General features: G+C 48.2%; 1 protein-coding gene across 6 annotated transcripts in view; it reads left to right on the top strand.

Moving 5' to 3' along the window:
• Positions 1-1662: 1662 nt before the first annotated feature.
• The window catches only part of ABCC6 (ATP binding cassette subfamily C member 6), a 51583-nt gene continuing 35928 nt past the window's right edge, over positions 1663-17317 (top strand). For 2 of the 6 annotated variants that reach the window (XM_075899374.1, XM_075899373.1), the window contains exons 1-6: positions 1663-1845; positions 8865-9041; positions 10569-10694; positions 13057-13194; positions 15095-15220; positions 16934-16995. In XM_075899374.1, coding sequence (XP_075755489.1) covers positions 1792-1845; positions 8865-9041; positions 10569-10694; positions 13057-13194; positions 15095-15220; positions 16934-16995 — 683 coding nt within the window. In that variant the 5' untranslated portion in view covers positions 1663-1791. Of the gene's footprint in view, positions 1846-8864; positions 9042-10568; positions 10695-13056; positions 13195-15094; positions 15221-16933; positions 16996-17317 lie in introns of those variants that run through there. The other 4 variants (XM_075899370.1, XM_075899369.1, XM_075899371.1 and 1 more) reach the window with 3 other exon arrangements.

Raw genomic sequence — 17317 nt, 5'->3', positions numbered from 1 at the left:
ATTCAAGAACCCAGTCCACCTCAGCTTACCTCCCTCCCTCCCTTCAGTGGGTCCCTTCTCTTGCTTTCCTACTATGGGAGCTGGCTGTTCAGCTGCTCCCAGGGTGGGCAGATAGGGTTGCCAGGTATCTGGTATTAGACTGGGCAGCCTGGTATTTGTGGCATGTGTCCAGTAAAAAAAAACAAAAAACCAAAAAAACCTCAGAAAATACCGGACATATAAAATACCTGGTATTTTCTGTTTTTCTCAAATGGAAGGCTGCTTGGGACCATAAAGCCTGGACCTTAAAGGGGCTGTGTTTTTTTAGCTCAACAACTTTTGGTTCTTTTTTTTGCTCAACCAATTTTTTTCCCTGCCATGTTCAGTATTTTTTGTGAAACCATCTGGAAACACTATGAACAGATAGTGGGAGGGGCTTGAACCCCCAACCCTGTGCTCCCCAGGCAAATCCCCTAGTCCACACCAGAACCCATCCCACCTCGTGGGCATCCCCTCCCACACTCCAAGTATTTGGGTTTGAGGTATATCTTACATTGCACTTAAATTGAAAGCGTGATCTTGTGGTTAAAAGGTTTGGAGAGAACTGTGCTGTAGCATCCCACTGCACACCAGGCTTAATGGGTTCATTCTGCACTGATTAGGCCTCAGCTGGAGTATTTTGTTCAGTTCTGGGCACCACATTTCAAGAAAGATGTAGAGAAACTGGAGAAGGTCTAGAGAAGAGCAACAAGAATGATTAAAGGTCTAGAGAACATGCCCTATGAAGGAAAACTGAAAGAACTGGGCTTGTTTAGTTTGGAAAGGAGAAGACTGAGAGGGGACATGATAGCAGTTTTCAGGTATCGAAAAGGGTGTCACAAGGAGGAGGGAGAAAAATTATTCTCCTTAGCCTCTGAGGATAGGACAAGCAGCAATGGGCTTAAACTGCAGCCAGGGAGGTTTAGGTTGGACATTAGGAAAAACTTCCTAACTGTCAGGGTGGTTAAACACTGGAACAAGTTGCCTAGGGAGGTTGTGGAATCTCCATCTCTGGAGCTATTTAAGAGCAAGTTGGATAGATGTCTACTAGATCAGCAGTTCCCAACCTTTTCCAGATGGGGACCCATTCTGACAATTCAGGAAGACTTGGTGACCCAAGGCAATTCAAAAACAGGAGGAAGGAGAAGGGACGGGGCACCTGGGGAGACACTTGGTAACCCTTTTGAAATGTAATGGTGACCCATATTTGGGTCCCGACTGATAAGTTGGGAAATCCTGGTCTAGCTGGTAGTGGGTCCTGCCATCAGGGCAGGGGACGGGATTCGATGACTTCTCCAGGCCCCTTCCAGTTCTATGATTCACTAGTGTTAATTGAGGAAACTGACACAACTTTCTCTGGCCCTTAAGGTGAGCTAAGCTCTTGGAAATCTGACCTTGTGGGGCAAGCCTAGGCAGCTTTGGGGCCTCTCACGCCCCTGCAGTCAGCAGTTACTTGGGGGTCACACTGGTGTGATGGGGGGGGGGGAGACTGGAGTCTGACCCCCCCACTCAGCTCCCCAGTCCGGACTTGTTCGTGCCTTTGGGGACCTTATTAGTCTCTCGGGGACTCGCTGGCACGTTCCCGTCGGGAGGCGGCCTCAGCTCCAAACCTTGCGGAGGCGGGGAGATGACCAGTCCAGGCCCAGGCTTTCGGCAGCGCCCCGGGAACGTGACACATTAACCACCCGGCCGGGAAGCCGCCCACGCAGCGGATTTGGGCGGCCGGGGCGGGGGGAGCCAGCAGCAGCCCCGGCCGCGCTCCGGGCACGCAGCATGGCTGGGGTCGGCTGGCTGTGCGGCTCCCGAGGGGGCTCCGCGGGCCTCTGGGTGAGTGAGCGCCGCGCGTCCCCGCCCGAGGCGTTTCCTCAAACCCCTCTGCCCCCGGCCCCGCAGTCGCTAAGCTGGAGCCGAAAGCCGGGCCCGCTTCGGATCTTGCTGCTGCTCCCGCCTGCTCTGTGCCTGGGAGCCGGGCTTTGGTGTCGGGTCCCCGGGTCCCCGCAGGAGGTTCGCTAGTCGGCCCTTGGCATAGGGGTGTCTACAGGGGGTTAAAGCCCCAGCCACTGCTCCTCTCAGTCCTTGCAGACAAATGGTTCCTCGCCCCTCCTGCGGGGGAGCCGAGTACAGTGCATGGGGGAAGAGTCCAGCTCTGCTGGCGTGTGCAGCAGCGGCCCAACAAAGGGAGGGAGCCGAGAAACGAGCAAGCCTGCATCTGCCCAGCAGTGCGTTAGGGCTTCCCCCTCCCCCCATTCATTCCTTTGCTTCAAGAAACTTTGGACTTGCGTGGAAGTCGAAACTCTTTCCCAAGAGCCCTTATCTTTTAGCACAGCCCAAAGCTAATACACCATCGTGGACTTTCATATTTGAAAATGTAAGCTGCAAGGACATGGGCGGAAAGAAAGTGCAGTCGAAATCTCTAATAAATTGCTATGCTGGCTGTGATGCTTTCACATCAGACATTGTCTCCACCTGTTATCTGGGGCGAGAATATTTGAAATAGGGATGTAAAAATCCTGGTTAATCAGTTAACTGCATTGCTGAAACTGTGGATCCCAACCCCCCAGGGGGTCACGAGCAACTTAGAGGGGGGTCACGAGCAACGTAGAAGGGGATCAGCAGCAAATATAGGGCAGGACAAGCAGGGTGGCTGCCCCGGTCCCCACACTTCAATAGGCCCCTCGCACGCACTACTACTTGTCGGCTGTGGCCATGGCACATGTGCAAAATTGTGCTTTCCTGGGCCCTGTGCTTCAATAGGCCCCACGCTCTGGGCCCCGCAAAACCCTCATCCGCCCCTAGGGGATATCACAAAGTTTGAGAACCCCTAAGATAACTGATTAAATGGGGGTGGGCTGAAGTGGCCCCCTCTGCTACTGGTGGGGTCTACTCTAGCCAGGCTAGGAGCAGCATAAGCAGGGGTTGCTTTGGCCAGACTGGCATGCCCCTCACCCATGGTGGGCCTTGCAGGGTTGGAACAGCCCCTTGCACTACTGCAACTCACTGGTTAACCATTCACATCCCTAATTTGCAACTCTTCTAATGAATAAGGCCATGTCTACACCACAGACATGTCTCAACTTACATCAGCATACAGTCACTGCAGTTATTAAATCATTTGAAGCGTGCAGGCTTGGCTCCATATGTCAGTGGCAAACATCCTCACCCAGATCACTTGTATTCCTAGATGCTGCCATACCCCCTGGCTTGAAGTGGTTTCAGTTAGGGATGTTAAAGTTTAATCAATTAACCGGTTAACTGATAAGTTGTTGCTTATTGGTTAATGTTATCAGATAAACTCTGAAGCAGCCTCCTCAGGAGCAGAGCCAGCAGCCCCCACTGACCCCATTCCTGTGATTTCCCAGCTATATATGCGCCTGTCTCTCTAATCCCGTGACAATGATCCTAGCACAGGTCTTTTGAAAGTAATCCAAGCACAGGACCAAGTCATCAATGCAAATGGCTGCTTTTAATAGTTAATTCCCAGTTGTGCACTGTCACTACAACAACTAATTGCTTGGGCTCACATGGATTCCCAGTCAAGTCAATGGGCCTCTGTGCAGACCTGGCCATCTGGGTAGGCATGTCACAATGTAGGATCAAGACCATGACCAAGGGGCTTGTGGAATCATAGAGCAGCAACCTGGAACCAATTTACTGATCTGAATAATGCAGGCAATTGCTAGATTATCAATCCCAGAGACATATGTGGCTGCAGAAGCTTCAGCATTAAAGCCTTCCGTTACTTGAGGACCATCCTGGAATCAGCCATAACTATCCTTCTTAGTCATTATTCACTAAAAAGGGGTAAAAGGAGAGCCAAAAATATCCACCCACTTCTATCTGCTCTATCCAGGCAATAACCATAAGGAAGAGTTCAGATGTAAGCCAAGATTTTCAAACATGGCTGCCTAAAATGAAGCTCCTAAATCCATCTTTAGATATCTTCATAAAAGGGACCTAATTCTCAGAGGTGCTGAATGCCAGTAAATCTCTCTGAAATCAATGGGAGCTTCAGAAGGTTGCCAACCCTCTCATATTGTCCTGAAATCTCTCCAGGAATGAAAGGTTAATCTTTAATTAAAGATTGTGTCATGTGATAAAACCTCCAGGAAAACATCCAAACAAATCTGGCAGCCCTAACTGGCAGGTGTTCAGCAGTTTGAAAATCAGGCCACTTTTATTCCGCTGCCTAAATACTGATTTGGGAGCCTCACTTCAGTCACTGAGATATGAAAGCTTTAGTTTTATGTTTCTGTGTAAAGTCTTCCTCCCACCTACAGGCCCCATTTTTGCACAAACTGTAGGGCTCATGAAAGTAAGGACCAAACCATTGTCCACTGTAAACATCTGACTAATAAGTAATTACCTGCTTTCAGATACCACATGCTCACACTTGTGCCTGGTAGTTCTTTTCCTCTTCAGCTCTTGTTAGGAAGGAACTTTTCCTGTTATTCTGTAATTCAAATATTTACTTAACATTTTTCAAATATAAATACGATTGTACATATATCACTGTTGGAAGTGGGCCATATCCACCTGGATTGAATTAGCTTCATTAACACTGGTGTAATATTCAATCTCTGTATGGGTGTGTCTATACTGCACCTGTAGCTCGAAATAAGCTGTGCAAATTGCATAGCTTATTTCGAGTCAATTTCAAAATAGCTTATTTTGTCATTTGGCATTGTTTACACTAGGGATGTAATAGTGTAGTCGATTAACCAATAAGCAAAAGCTTATACGTTAATGCTATAGACTACACGCATTTCCCTCCCTTCACCCTTGTCAGTAAATTTTTTAGCAGGCTGGCCAGCAGCCCGTCTCAGTTCCGGCTCGTGCTGAGTGCAGGAGCTCAGACCCCCCTTAGACTAGGGTTGCCAAGTGTCCGGTATTGTACCGGACAGTCCAATATTTGCGCGCTCTGTCTGGTAAAAAAAGTCAGAAAATACCGGACATGTGCAATGTCTGGTATTTTCTGATTTTTCTGGCTGCGCACTGGACGGAAGCATGGCGCGGGTGGGGGGAGCGGTTGGGAGTCCCAGCTGGGAGGCGGGGCTGTGATTTCCGCTGGGAGCCCTCAGTCGGTTGAGTGTGAGGAGGAGGGGAAGCCTCCTCCTCGCTCGTGCGTCGCTGGTAGCCTGCGTGGGACAGGCAGCAACTGCCTGGGTCAGTCCCGCTCCCCGCCGGCCAATTTGCTCACCCCCCCCACGGCCAGCCGGTTCTCCCCCACTTCCCCTCCTGATCTTCCCCAGCCATTCCCCTGCACCCCCCCCCCCGCCAGCTCTGCTTCCCGCCCCCCCTTCCTCCCGGCCACCCTCCTGGCCCCTGATTCCCCCCAGCTGTGCTTCCCGCCTCCCCCACTTACTCCCGGCCAGCCCCGCCCCCTGCCGGCCGGTCCCCCCCCAATATCCCGCGGCCAGCACCGTTCCGCCTGACCCCTCCCCACGACCAGACCTGCTTCCTGTTGGCCCTCCCATCTCCCCCATCCAGCCCCATTGCCCCCCCCATTAGCTGTTTCCAGGCCCCCCCTTCCCGGCCAGCACCACTCCCTTCCTGTCCGGTCCTCCTCCTCCCCACCCATGAAGTGTGTCCGTTTTTTTTTTTTTAATGACTACCTGGTAACCCCTAGCAGTGATCCAGGTTTTTGGAGTCTTTTTTTTCCCCCTTGCTCAACAACTTTGGACCTGCCCCCTTTTTTTTCCTTCAACAACATTTTTTCCCAGTGGTTTTTTTTTTGGGGGGGTGGGGTGTTCGGTATTTTTGTTTCAGCCATCTGGCAACCCTACCTTAGACAGGGGCTGCTGCCACCCCACACTGCTGCCTTTATCAGAGGCAGCAGCACTGGGCGACAGGCAGCTGATCCAGAAGGAGAGCTGGTTTTTAAACTGGCTCTCCTAGTAGACCAGCTCCCACGTGGCACCCTGCACTGCTGCCTCTGATACAGTGGCTGCCGGCCCCCGCCCCTGGGGACTATAGAATAGTCAACACTGATAAAAATGCATGAGGTTACTCAACTATTCAATTAACCAATATTTAACATCCCTAGTCTACACAGAGCCTTGTGGAATAAGGTTTACAGGGATGTCGGAATAGAGAGCCTGTTATATTTCAAAAGAATGCGCTTGCTGTTAAAACGTGGGTTAGCACTGCAGTGTAGCTGTAGCGTATGTATGTATATATCCCTTCCATCTGATCCTTTCACTTCATGCATCTGACAGAGTGAGCTGCAGCCCACGAAAGTTTATGCCTTAATAAATGTGTTAATCTTTAAATTGCCACAGGACTCCTTGTTATTTTTGCTGAAACAGACAAACACGACTACCTCTCTGAATCTTGTAACTGTTGTACTGTTAGTTTTATTATTCTAACACCTTACCTCCAACTATCTGGTCGTGGTATTTTTTAAATACATTCCATGAGATATATTAAAGATGTCAGGTACAAAAGGAAATAACAGAATGCAGTTTATATACTTAATTTAAGAGGCTTTATCTTTCTTCCTAATCCTTCTCTTTACCCTATCTTATCTGTTGACAACCCTTAACTAGCCTTCCTGTCTCCCTGGTCCACATGCTTGGAACAATCTTTGACTCTAACCTGCAGGGGCACCCCGTGGCTATAGGCGGACTTGGCCGCACTCCACTCAGGACTAAATCAAGAATTGCCTCTCCCCTTGTGGGTTCCTGCACTAGCTGCTCCAAGAAGCAGTCATTTAAGCCATTGAGAAATTTTATCTCCGCTTCTCTTCCTGAGGTGACATGTATCCAGTCAATATGGGGGTAATTAAAATCCCCCATTATTATAGAGTTCTTTATTTTGGTAGCCTCTCTAATCTCCCTCAGCATTTCAATGTCAGTATCGCTGTCCTGGTCAGGTGGTCGGTAATATATCCCTACTGCTAATTTCTTATTATTGGAGCATGGAATTACTATCCATAGCGATTCTATTGAACATGTTGATTCATTTACTATTTTTATTTCATTTGATTCTACATTATCTTTCACATACAGTGCCACTCCGCCACCCACCCGGCCTGCTCAATCCTTTCTATATATTTTATATCCTGGTATGATTGTGTCCCACAGATTTTCCTCATTCCACCAGGTTTCAGTGATGCCTATTATGTCAATCTCCTAATTTAATACGAGGTACTCTAGTTCACCCATCTTATTAGTCAGACTCCTAGCATTTGTGTACAAGCACTTTAGAAATTTGCCACTGGTTATTTGTCTGCCCTTCCCTGATGCATTGGATTCCTTTGTATGCGGTTGTTTGTCTGCTCTGGCCAATGGTTTGCCCTCTCCCCTCCTCTTTTTCCGACTACAGCTTAGAGAATCTCTATCAATGGATTCTCTTCTAAGAGAAGTCTCCCTCCGATTTACGTGCATCTCCGCACCAATCGGCTTTCCCCCATCTCTTAGTTTAAAAACTGCTCTACGGCCTTTTTAATGTTTAGTGCCAGCAGTCTGGTTCCACCCTGGTTTAGGTGGAGCCCATCCTTCCTGTATAAGCTCCCCCTCTCCCAAAAGTGTCACCAGTTCCTAATAAATCTAAACCCCTCTTCCCTACACCATCGTCTCATCCACGCATTGAGACTCTGAAGCTCTGCTTGCCTACCTGGCCCTGCGCGTGGAACTGGAAGCATTTCCAAGAATGCCACCATAGAGGTCCTGGATTTCAGTCTCTTTCCTAGCAGCCTAAATTTGGCCTCCAGGACATCTCTCCTACCCTTCCCTATGTCATTGGTATCTACATGTACCACGACCACTGGCTCCTCCCCAGCACTACACATAAGTCTGTCTAGATGCCTCAAGAGATCCGCAACCTTCGCACCAGGCAGGCAAGTGACCATATGGTTCTCCCGGTCATCACAAACCCAGCTATCTATGTTTCTAACGATCGAATCACCCACTACTAACACCTGCCTCTTCCTAACTGATGTTCCCTCCCCCTCAGAGGTATCCTCAGTGCGAGAGGATACCGCAACATCCTCTGGGAGGAGGGTCCCAACTACGGGATGGTTCCCCTCTGCTCCCATTGAATGCTCTGTTCCCTTGAGACTCTCATCCTCCTTAAGAGCACTGGGGCTCTCAGACTGGAGGTGGGACAGTACTACAGTGTCCCGGAAAGTCTCATCAGCATAGCTCTCTACCTCCCTTAGCTCCTCCAGTTCAGCCACCCTGGCCTCCAAAGCCCGAACTCGGTCTCTGAGGGTCAGGAGCTCCTTGCAACAGGTGCACACATACGCTACCCTCCCACAGGGCAGGTAATCATACATGTTACACTCGACGCAATAAACAGGATAGCCCCCACCCACTCTGCTGCTGGGCTTCTGTCTCCATTTTTCTAATGAATAAGTTTAAGTATAAACTGGGATTCTTTTTAAACCTCTGGAGTAGAGATTATTTTAAGAGTTATGTTTTAAAGAAGGTCAGAAGTCACTAGTGCCCTCTAAACTACCTCTCCAAACTCTCCTGTTAGCTGTTCCTGGTCACGCTCTCCCTGGTTGCTGAGTCACAGGCTTATATAGCTCTGGTAGCCCCTCCCCCTGACTGAGGCTCAGCCAATTAACAGAGGCTTCTAGATTTCAAACCTTTTAGAAGCTCCTTCAAACAAACAAAGCAAACAAACAAACAAACCAAACAGAAACACAAGCTCAGCACACTGCAAATAACTCCCCCACACACAAACACACATTCCAGACAGCCACTTACCACAAGGGTCCCGTTTTTACTCCTCTTTTACCTGGATGATTTGGTCCATTCTCTCTGTCTTTCCATATGGTCCAAGATATGGGTAAGACCCATAGTAGGCTGTGGCAAACCATTTCTCTGTTTCTCTTGTTGCAGCATTGGAATCAGACGTGGTATACAGGTAACCCACACTTTACACAGTGCTTCCAGAGTACAGTCATTGCCTGGATACCCTGTGCCTATCTTTGGATCTGTTTTCCATTCTATTACCTGTATCTTGAGCACCACAGCAGAGGATATATCAGAATGTCGCACCTCTTCAAAACTAAAATGGTAATGCTCATAGAAATAATACCTAACTATGAATTCTAGTACTTTTCATCAGTAGCTCTCAAAGCACTTTGCAAAGGGGGCAATATCGTAATTTCCATTTTACAGATGGGGAAACTAAGGTACAGAATGGTAAAGGAAATTGACCTAGCTCATTAAGTAAGCCAGTGCAAAGTCAGATCTCCTGAGCCCCTGTCTGGTGTTTACTCCACTAGGGTCACGCTGGCTAGTATGGGAGCCTGGGTTTTGATGCTAAGTTTATCATGACTAGGATGAAGAAATTTATTTTTTTTAATTCTTAAAACTGTCTTGATAATCTCCTTTGAATCCCCCCAGTCTTCCTTCTGCTTGGAGGTTAGTAACACATGTCTGCGTAGGGTACATTGCTTTTGTCTGAATGTGGATCTCCCGTATTAAGTGCCAGATCACTTCTTAATTGGGTAAGCTCACTTCTGGCCAAGGAGTGAGTAAGGATTTCAGGATCTGGCTTAAATGGAATTACAGTCTTTAGAGCACACTCTATCTTAACCTGCCCCTACTTCCTGAACTCCTAATCACACTGGCTGGCTACGTCTACACTGGCCCCTTTTCCGGAAGGGGCATGTAAATTTCACTAGTCGTCGTAGGGAAATCCGCGGGGGATTTAAATATCCCCCGCGGCATTTAAATAAAAATGTCCGCCGCTTTTTTCCGGCTTTTAAAAAAGCCGGAAAAGAGCGTCTAGACTGGCCCCGATCCTCCGGAAAAAGTGCCCTTTTCCGGAGGGTCTTATTCCTACTTCAAAGTAGGAATAAGAGCCTCCGGAAAAGGGCACTTTTTCCGGAGGATCGGGGCCAGTCTAGACGCTCTTTTCCGGCTTTTTTAAAAGCCGGAAAAAAGCGGCGGACATTTTTATTTAAATGCCGCGGGGGATATTTAAATCCCCCGCGGATTTCCCTACGACGACTAGTGAAATTTACATGCCCCTTCCGGAAAAGGGGCCAGTGTAGACGTAGCCGCTATGTCTACACTACAGACTTTTTTCATAAAAATATCTGTTTTCTGAAAAAAACTAACATCCACACTGCAGTTGCATACTTTCAAAAAAAAATAGAAAGAACAAAGGGTTTTTTTCTGACATTGGTAAACCTCTTTCTATCAGAAAGAAGCCTTTTTTCAAGAGAGCTTTTTCGGAAAAAGGTGTATGTGGACGAAGAAGAGGAAAGAGGAAAAAGCACAGGTGCCTTGGTGGCCACTCCATCCATAGCAATCACAGCTTAAATGTGAGATAATGTCTATTTAACGTGAATGCTGTCTTTCGAAGATTGCTTTTTCGATGTGCTTTGGCAGTGTGGACGCTCTCTTTTGGAACACGTTTTTTGGGAGATCTCTTCTGGAAAAGCTTCTTCCAAAGGAAGTGTGCAGTCTAGATGTAGCCACTATGTCCCAAACCGCCCCTTTAACCACTCAGATACCTTACAGTACATACACTACTGTTATCGTACTTGTCCTTAAACAATCTATTCCAACATGTTTGTTCTCCTGTTCCAGGTACTTGGATTCATATTGATATTACTGTGTTTTTCTAACCTCTTCTATACTTTTTGGGAAATCAGTCAAGGAATCCTGCGAGCTCCAGTGTTCTTCATTAGCCCAGCAATTGTGGGGATCACAATGGTAATTCCTTTTATTAAAATATAAGTTTCAAGTTCACTATTATGGGGCAGTGTTAATCTTAGCCCTCTTTCCCCTCATCATCTGTGGGTGCAGATGACTCTGTAGACCCATGGTCACCAACCCATCAATCGCGATTGACTGGCCAATCAGGAGGGCTCGAACAGTTGATCGCGAGGCATTCAGGCCCCCCCACCATTTCCCCTCACTTCCCCAAGAAGCCCCATTACCTACCTCCAGCGACAATGGAGGTAGTGCCTGCTTCCTGTGGGGTGGAAGGAAGTCTGGCAGCTGCGTGCCACTTCTGGGGTTTCAGGAAGTGCACTGGCTGCTCCCCCTCTCCCAAACAGCCGGCACGGTACCAGAACCCAGGTCTGTGTTGTGCCGGGGACTTGCTGTGCAGGAGGAGAAGGTGGGAATCCCCAGAAATGGCACGCGCCGGGGCTTCCCTCCTCTGCTGGGGGGGAGGGTGGAGAATGGTGGGGAGGAGTCCCTGGAGGAAGTACACGCTAGGGACTTCCTACATGGGGGGAGGTGGGAGGAGTCCCCAGAGGAGGTGCATGCCTGGACGTCCTTCCCCTGTGGGGAGGCAGGGGGTAGGAGTCCTGGGAGGAGGTGCATGCTGGGGACTCCCTGTGCCCTGCCCCCACCAACACCCTGTCCCTGTCACAGCACCCTGTCCTCTGCCCCGACTGGCACCCTGTATCCTGCCCCCAATAGCACCCTGTCCTCTGCCACAGCACCCTGTCCCCTGCCACAACACCCACTAGCACCCTTCCCCACTACCATGTCCCAATCATCCACCAGCACAGTTGGGGCCACAGTGAGGCTTGGAGGGTTTTGGAGGAGTTATTTTTTTGTACCTCACTTGTGTGGCCCCAACTGACTTCTCTGTGGGTCAATGACCCCAACTCAAAACAGGTTCCCCGCCCTTCTCATAAATAAAGAGAATGCTGAAACTTTTTGTGTTTGACATAGTATTTTATTTAAAAATGAAGCCTGGGCAACAAACACCTAATTGGGGCCAAGCTCCCATCTTGCCACAGCATCATAACACTCCTGTACCGCCCTTCAACCCCAAATCTGAGCCTATCATACACTGGAACCCCCTGTCCTGACCCTCTCACATCCCCAAACTCCTGCACCCCCACATCCTCAGTCTTCTGCCACAACACTTCTGCACCCTCCATACATCACAAATCTGTGTCCTGAGCCCATCATACTCCCAACCTCCCTGCCCTGAGCCCTTCACATACCCCAACCCAAACTCCTGCACCCTCATATCCACAAGTCTGTGGCTTGCTCATTACCCCAACCCTACACCTGACCCCAACACTCCCCAACCTGGAGCTCCCTCCCCAAGCCAGCATCACCTTTTCCACATCCTCCTGCATCCAAATTCCCTCCCAGAGCTTGCACCGCACACCCCTTCCCACACCCAAATCCCTCATTCCCACTCCAGAGCCCACACATCCTGTCTCAACCCAGTGAGGGTATGGCTAGACTACAGGAGTTTTCCCGGGATTTCAGAGGTATCCTGGAAAAACGCTTCTGCGTCTGCTTTTTTTAGCGGAAGAGCAAACTCGCTCTTTCGGCAACCGCTGTATTCCCCATTTCACAAGGAATAAGGGGGCTTCTGAAAGAAGGGGTTTTTCTGACATTTGGCCCAGATGTTGGAAAAATGTTGGCCAAATGGAATGGAAAAACATGGAGAAACAGGCCAAATGTTGGAAAAATCTCTTCCTACAAAGAATCAGAACAAAAGCGGCAATGTAGCAGTACACTGAGAGTGTATAAGAGCTGGGGATAGCAAGTGATGGAGAGAAGGAGAACAGAGAGTGCGGGACTTCAGGGGGTGGGTTCTTGGGAGAAGGATGGGGCAGTAGATCTTGGCTTGTTCTGACATTTAAAAAGTGACCTTGGGCGTAAAAAGTTTAGAGACCACTGCTGTAGACAGCAGAACTGATGGGGTTCTACCGGTGAGTCTGTGTCTGTAAAAACCTGTTCGCTGTGGAGCTGCGCTCTGTGAGACTTCATCCGTGGTGCTGCATGAAGGGGTAGCAGGCCTGAGCTGGCACAGTGGTGTGGCCACTCAGTTTGCACCTGTATGGATCCACTGACCCAAAACACGATGCGGGAATGGATGCAGCAGAGGCTATGAAACCCGGTGGGACTACAGTAATGACCGCAGTGTGGCCTCATGCAAACAGGAGAGAGGATTCCATTTCTCACAGCCTACACATGGTAGAATTAAATTTCACCTTAACGGGAACACTAGGTAGGCTCATTAACTGATCTGACACTGGATGAAAAACTGTATTGACCATTAACTTGGAACTATTAGTTATTTCTCTCTTCTTCCCAGATCCCTGCAGTGTTTCTCACCCAGTTTGAGAGGCTGAAGGGTGTCCAGTCTTCAGGCATCTTGATGATTTATTGGCTGCTGTCGTTCCTTGCTGCTGCTGTGACTCTTAGTTCTAAAATTCAACAAGCCCTGGCAGGGGTAAGCAGAACGTACTAATGTGAGCATGTGCCACTGGTAAGGTCTCCTGTGTAGTCAGGCTTTGCCAGCAGAAGAGAGCTCTCCTGCTAGAAAAATAAAGCCATCCCCAGTGAGAGGCTTTGTCAAGAACGAAAGAGGCAGTAGGATGAATTGCCCTCTCCAAGTTGCTGCGCTGAATTAGGGTGGAGGAGCATTGGCCAGGCAATTTGAAAGAAATGTTGACGGCTGCTACCCATGCTGCATCGGTTCTATAGCGCTACGCCTACACTGCAGTGCAATAGCTATAGCTCGTCTTTTGAGCGCGCCTATTATTGCAAAATAACGACATCCCTGTAAACCTCACTCCAGGAGAAGTAAGAGACATTTTGGAATAGCGATTTATTTCAAAATAAGTATTGTGAAGACAGTGCCAAATTTCAAAATAAGCTGTTTTGAGATAACATCGAAATAAGATACGCACCCTAGGTAAAAAGAGCCCTTGAATCTCCAGGACCCATAGCTTTTCTGAGCACCCAATTCATACAAAAGTGGTGGTGGGGGGGGAGTGCTGTTTTAATTTTAGTGCTGTTACTAAGGCCTGGTCTGCACATAAATTTTGTACCATTATAACTGTTAATTGGGGCATGGATTTTTACCAGCATAGTAATTCCTGTATAGCTGTAGGGTGGACAGTTTTACTAGTATAAAAGTGCGTTATGCTGTTAACGCTTATTCCCTTTCCCATATAGGAATTAGGGATGTAAAATCCCATTGAATTGGTTAACTAGTTAAATGTATTGCTTCAGAGGTGAGGAACCTGAGGCCCGGGGACTGGATGCGGCCCCTGGCTTGCCTGGATCTGGCCCCCGAGGCTCAGGGGGCCCCAACATTGGGGAGCTCACGCTGGGGCTCCAGCCCCCACAGCACCCCACCATGAGTCTGGAATTCATAAAGTCTACTAGGCTGAGCCCCCCTAGGGGAATGTGAGGAGTGTCTTTCTTCTTCTCAGTCGGTGCCACATCAGTGAGGGTTTGGCTTTTTTTGTTTGTTTCTCACTTGTGTGTGTAGATTTCAGCATCTAGCTCTTTTAGGATCTTTGGAAAATCCCATAAGAACAACCATACTGGGTCAGACCAAAGGTCCATCTAGCCCAGCATCCTGACCTCTGAGAGTGGCCAATGCCAAATGCTCTAGAGGAAATGAACAGAGCAGTAATCATCAAGTGATTCCTCCCCATCACCCATTCCAAAACTCTGACAAACAGAGGCTAAGGGCACCATTTCTGCCCTCCTGACTAATAGCCATTGATGGACCTATCCTCCATGAATTTACCTACTTCTTTTTTTGAACTCTGTTAAAGTCCTGGTCATCACAACATCCTCTGGCAAGGAGTTTCACAGGTTGACTCTGTATTGTGTGAAGAAATACTGCAGAAACTGAAATTTTTAACTCCCAGTTAACGGGGTTGCCAAGCATAGACTTGCCGGGGCCCAGTACCAAAGCAAAAGAGGGCTTCAGCCCCAGCTGGCAGGGCTCAGTTAGGGCTGGGGTAGGTGGGGTCAGGCTGCCTCAGACTACGGTCCCTCCTCTTGGGTCGTATAGTAATTTTTGTTGTGAGACAGGGTCACTATGCAATGAAGTTTGAGAACCCCTGCTCTAAACTAGTTGCGCTCTGGCTCCCCCCAGTGGTTTATTAGTGCATGTGTTGTGATTTTCATATAGCTTGAGATTTCTATATCAGCACCAGTAATTTAACTCCTATATAGCACACTCTCTAAGAAGTTGATGCAAGAAATGCACTTGGCACACATCCACAGCAACACTCAGAGCTTACGGCTTATACAGTGTATGAATCCTCATTTCTTTCGTAATTTCAGATGAAGTGTTTTACCTCAACTTTAGCAAGTCTCTGTTTTTGCAGGGCTTCCCAGAGGACCCCTTCCGTCATGTCACCTCTTACATTTATTTTATCCTGCTGCTAGTAGAGGTCGTACTGTTCTTCTTTACAGATTGGCCTCCCTTCTTCTCAAAAGTTGTCAAGGACTCTGTAAGTATGTTTAACTTCTTAAAAGTTCATGCATCCTTTGTCTGAAACCCACTAGAAATGGGCAGTGAAGATCAATGTCTGAGATGAAAACATGGCAGCCTACATACAGGCCAGCATCTTATACAGTGATTAGCAATTTGGTATACCTGGGTTTCTGGGCCCCATCTTGATTTTCATTGTTTCCTAGATTAGGGAACCTATGATCATCTAGTACAGTGGTCCCCAAAGCGGTGCCCGCGGGCACCAGCCCCGGGGCACATGCGGGCGCGCGGCGCCGGTGCCAGCCCCAGGCGCGCGGCTCGGGCGGTGGCGCCAGCCCCAGGCCCATGGCACAACGCGCTTGGGCAGCCCCGGACCTGGGGCACATGCCGGCGCCAGATGCAAGGGCATCCCCGCCCCTGGCGTGCCCCAGGACGCGCGGCCCTGCCCCCGGGCGCCCGGCGCGTGAGTGGCCCCGCCCCCAGGCGCCCAGGAGCCTCTAAAGGTTGGGGACCACTGATCTAGTATAACCTCTTATATTGCACTAAGAAAAGGACCTCCCTAAATTAATGCCTGTTTGAACAAGAATGTATCATTTAGAGAAACATCCAACCTTCGTTTTAAAATTTCCATTGATGGAGCATCCACCACCACCCTTGGTTATTAGTCCCACTGGTTAATTACCCTCTCAGTTAAAAATCTATACCTCAGATCTAGTCTAGATTTGTCTAGCTTGAACTTCCAGCCTTGGACAGCTCTAGCTCCCACTGTCTTCAACTGGCATTGCAGGTGCTCTGCCACTCTGAGACCAGTTAGTGAGGCAATTAAAAACATTATTTGATATAAAAAGGTCCCTTGGAAGCCTTCTTTAATAGAAATGGGCCTCAAAGTGTTATTCCTTCTAGCACCATATTTTATGTACTGTAGAGAAACACATACACACACAAAAATAAGGATGTTTGACAGTGAAAACTAAGTGGCATTGACCAATCCTACAGTCCCACATATGAGGTGAATGGATCAGAATAGAGGCAGTCATCTAGAAATAACAGCTGTCACTTAACGTGCAAAATTAGATTTAAATGGCAAATTGAGGCATACTCCATGTTATTTTCACTGCCTTGCTCAGGAAGATCTGAGATGAAAGGGAGAGATGTAAGTGGCTCTCTCCAAAGGGAGAATACAGAAAGTCACTCCCTGAAATAATTGGTCCTAAGAATCAAGTGTATTTATTTAACTTTCTCACATTTTGCCTAGTACAGAAAAAAAATCTGAGAAAAGAATTTGTAGTGCAAATGAGCAGACAGAATATATAAACAGTACCATAGAACCATGTCTCTGCCTGTGTTGAACTGGGCATATTGATGCTTTCTAGGTACATTCTGGAAAACGTTTGACCTATCCCAATCCACACACATTACTTCCATTTTCATTGCAGTTACCATACAATGCTGACATTTGCAACTTGCATTCAAACAAGTCTCAGCCCAACTCCTACATGAAATAAGTGTTTGGAGGTCATAGTAGGAAGTAAAGGGCACCCTGTGCTCTCAGATCAGGCCCTATTCAGATTTGGATTAGTAAAGATCTGCTGCTTATAGCAGTTGTGGTCTTAGTTTGTTAACATAAGCAAATTGCATGTCATTTCTTGGGTGGGAGGGGAACCAGGGTATTGCGTGTAAGCAGTACATGGCTATTTCTACATATGAAACTTGTCTGTTTTTCCTCTTGCAGAATCCGTGTCCAGAACTTGGTGCCTCTTTTGTTTCCAAAATCACTTTCTGGTGGTTCTCTGGGTAAGAAAACAAGCAGGAAGAGACATTTACTCCAAAATATCAGATAAGCTCCATCAGCCTAAGGCAGAAGGGCCTCTCTCTTTCTAGGCAACTAGCTCCTTTTGAATTGAACAGGAGACAGTGGTCTAAATATACTTGAGGAGATGAGGTGTAAGAGACACTGGCAAAGCTGATAAGCTTAGAGCTCCTAGCAACGAGTCCAGTTCTTTCCTCAGACACCTGCATGCTACTCCCTGTGGCTCAAGTGTTCTCTGAGTTACACTAGCGCAGTAGAGGCCTGTTTCACATCCAGATTTGAAAAGGACTTGAGTGTAGAATAAGG

The sequence above is a fragment of the Pelodiscus sinensis genome, chromosome 16 (assembly GCF_049634645.1).
Source record: "Pelodiscus sinensis isolate JC-2024 chromosome 16, ASM4963464v1, whole genome shotgun sequence".
In the NCBI taxonomy this organism is placed as follows: domain Eukaryota; kingdom Metazoa; phylum Chordata; order Testudines; family Trionychidae; genus Pelodiscus; species Pelodiscus sinensis.
The sequence above is the reverse complement of the archived record's forward strand: the minus strand, read 5'-3'. Positions and strand labels throughout refer to the sequence as shown.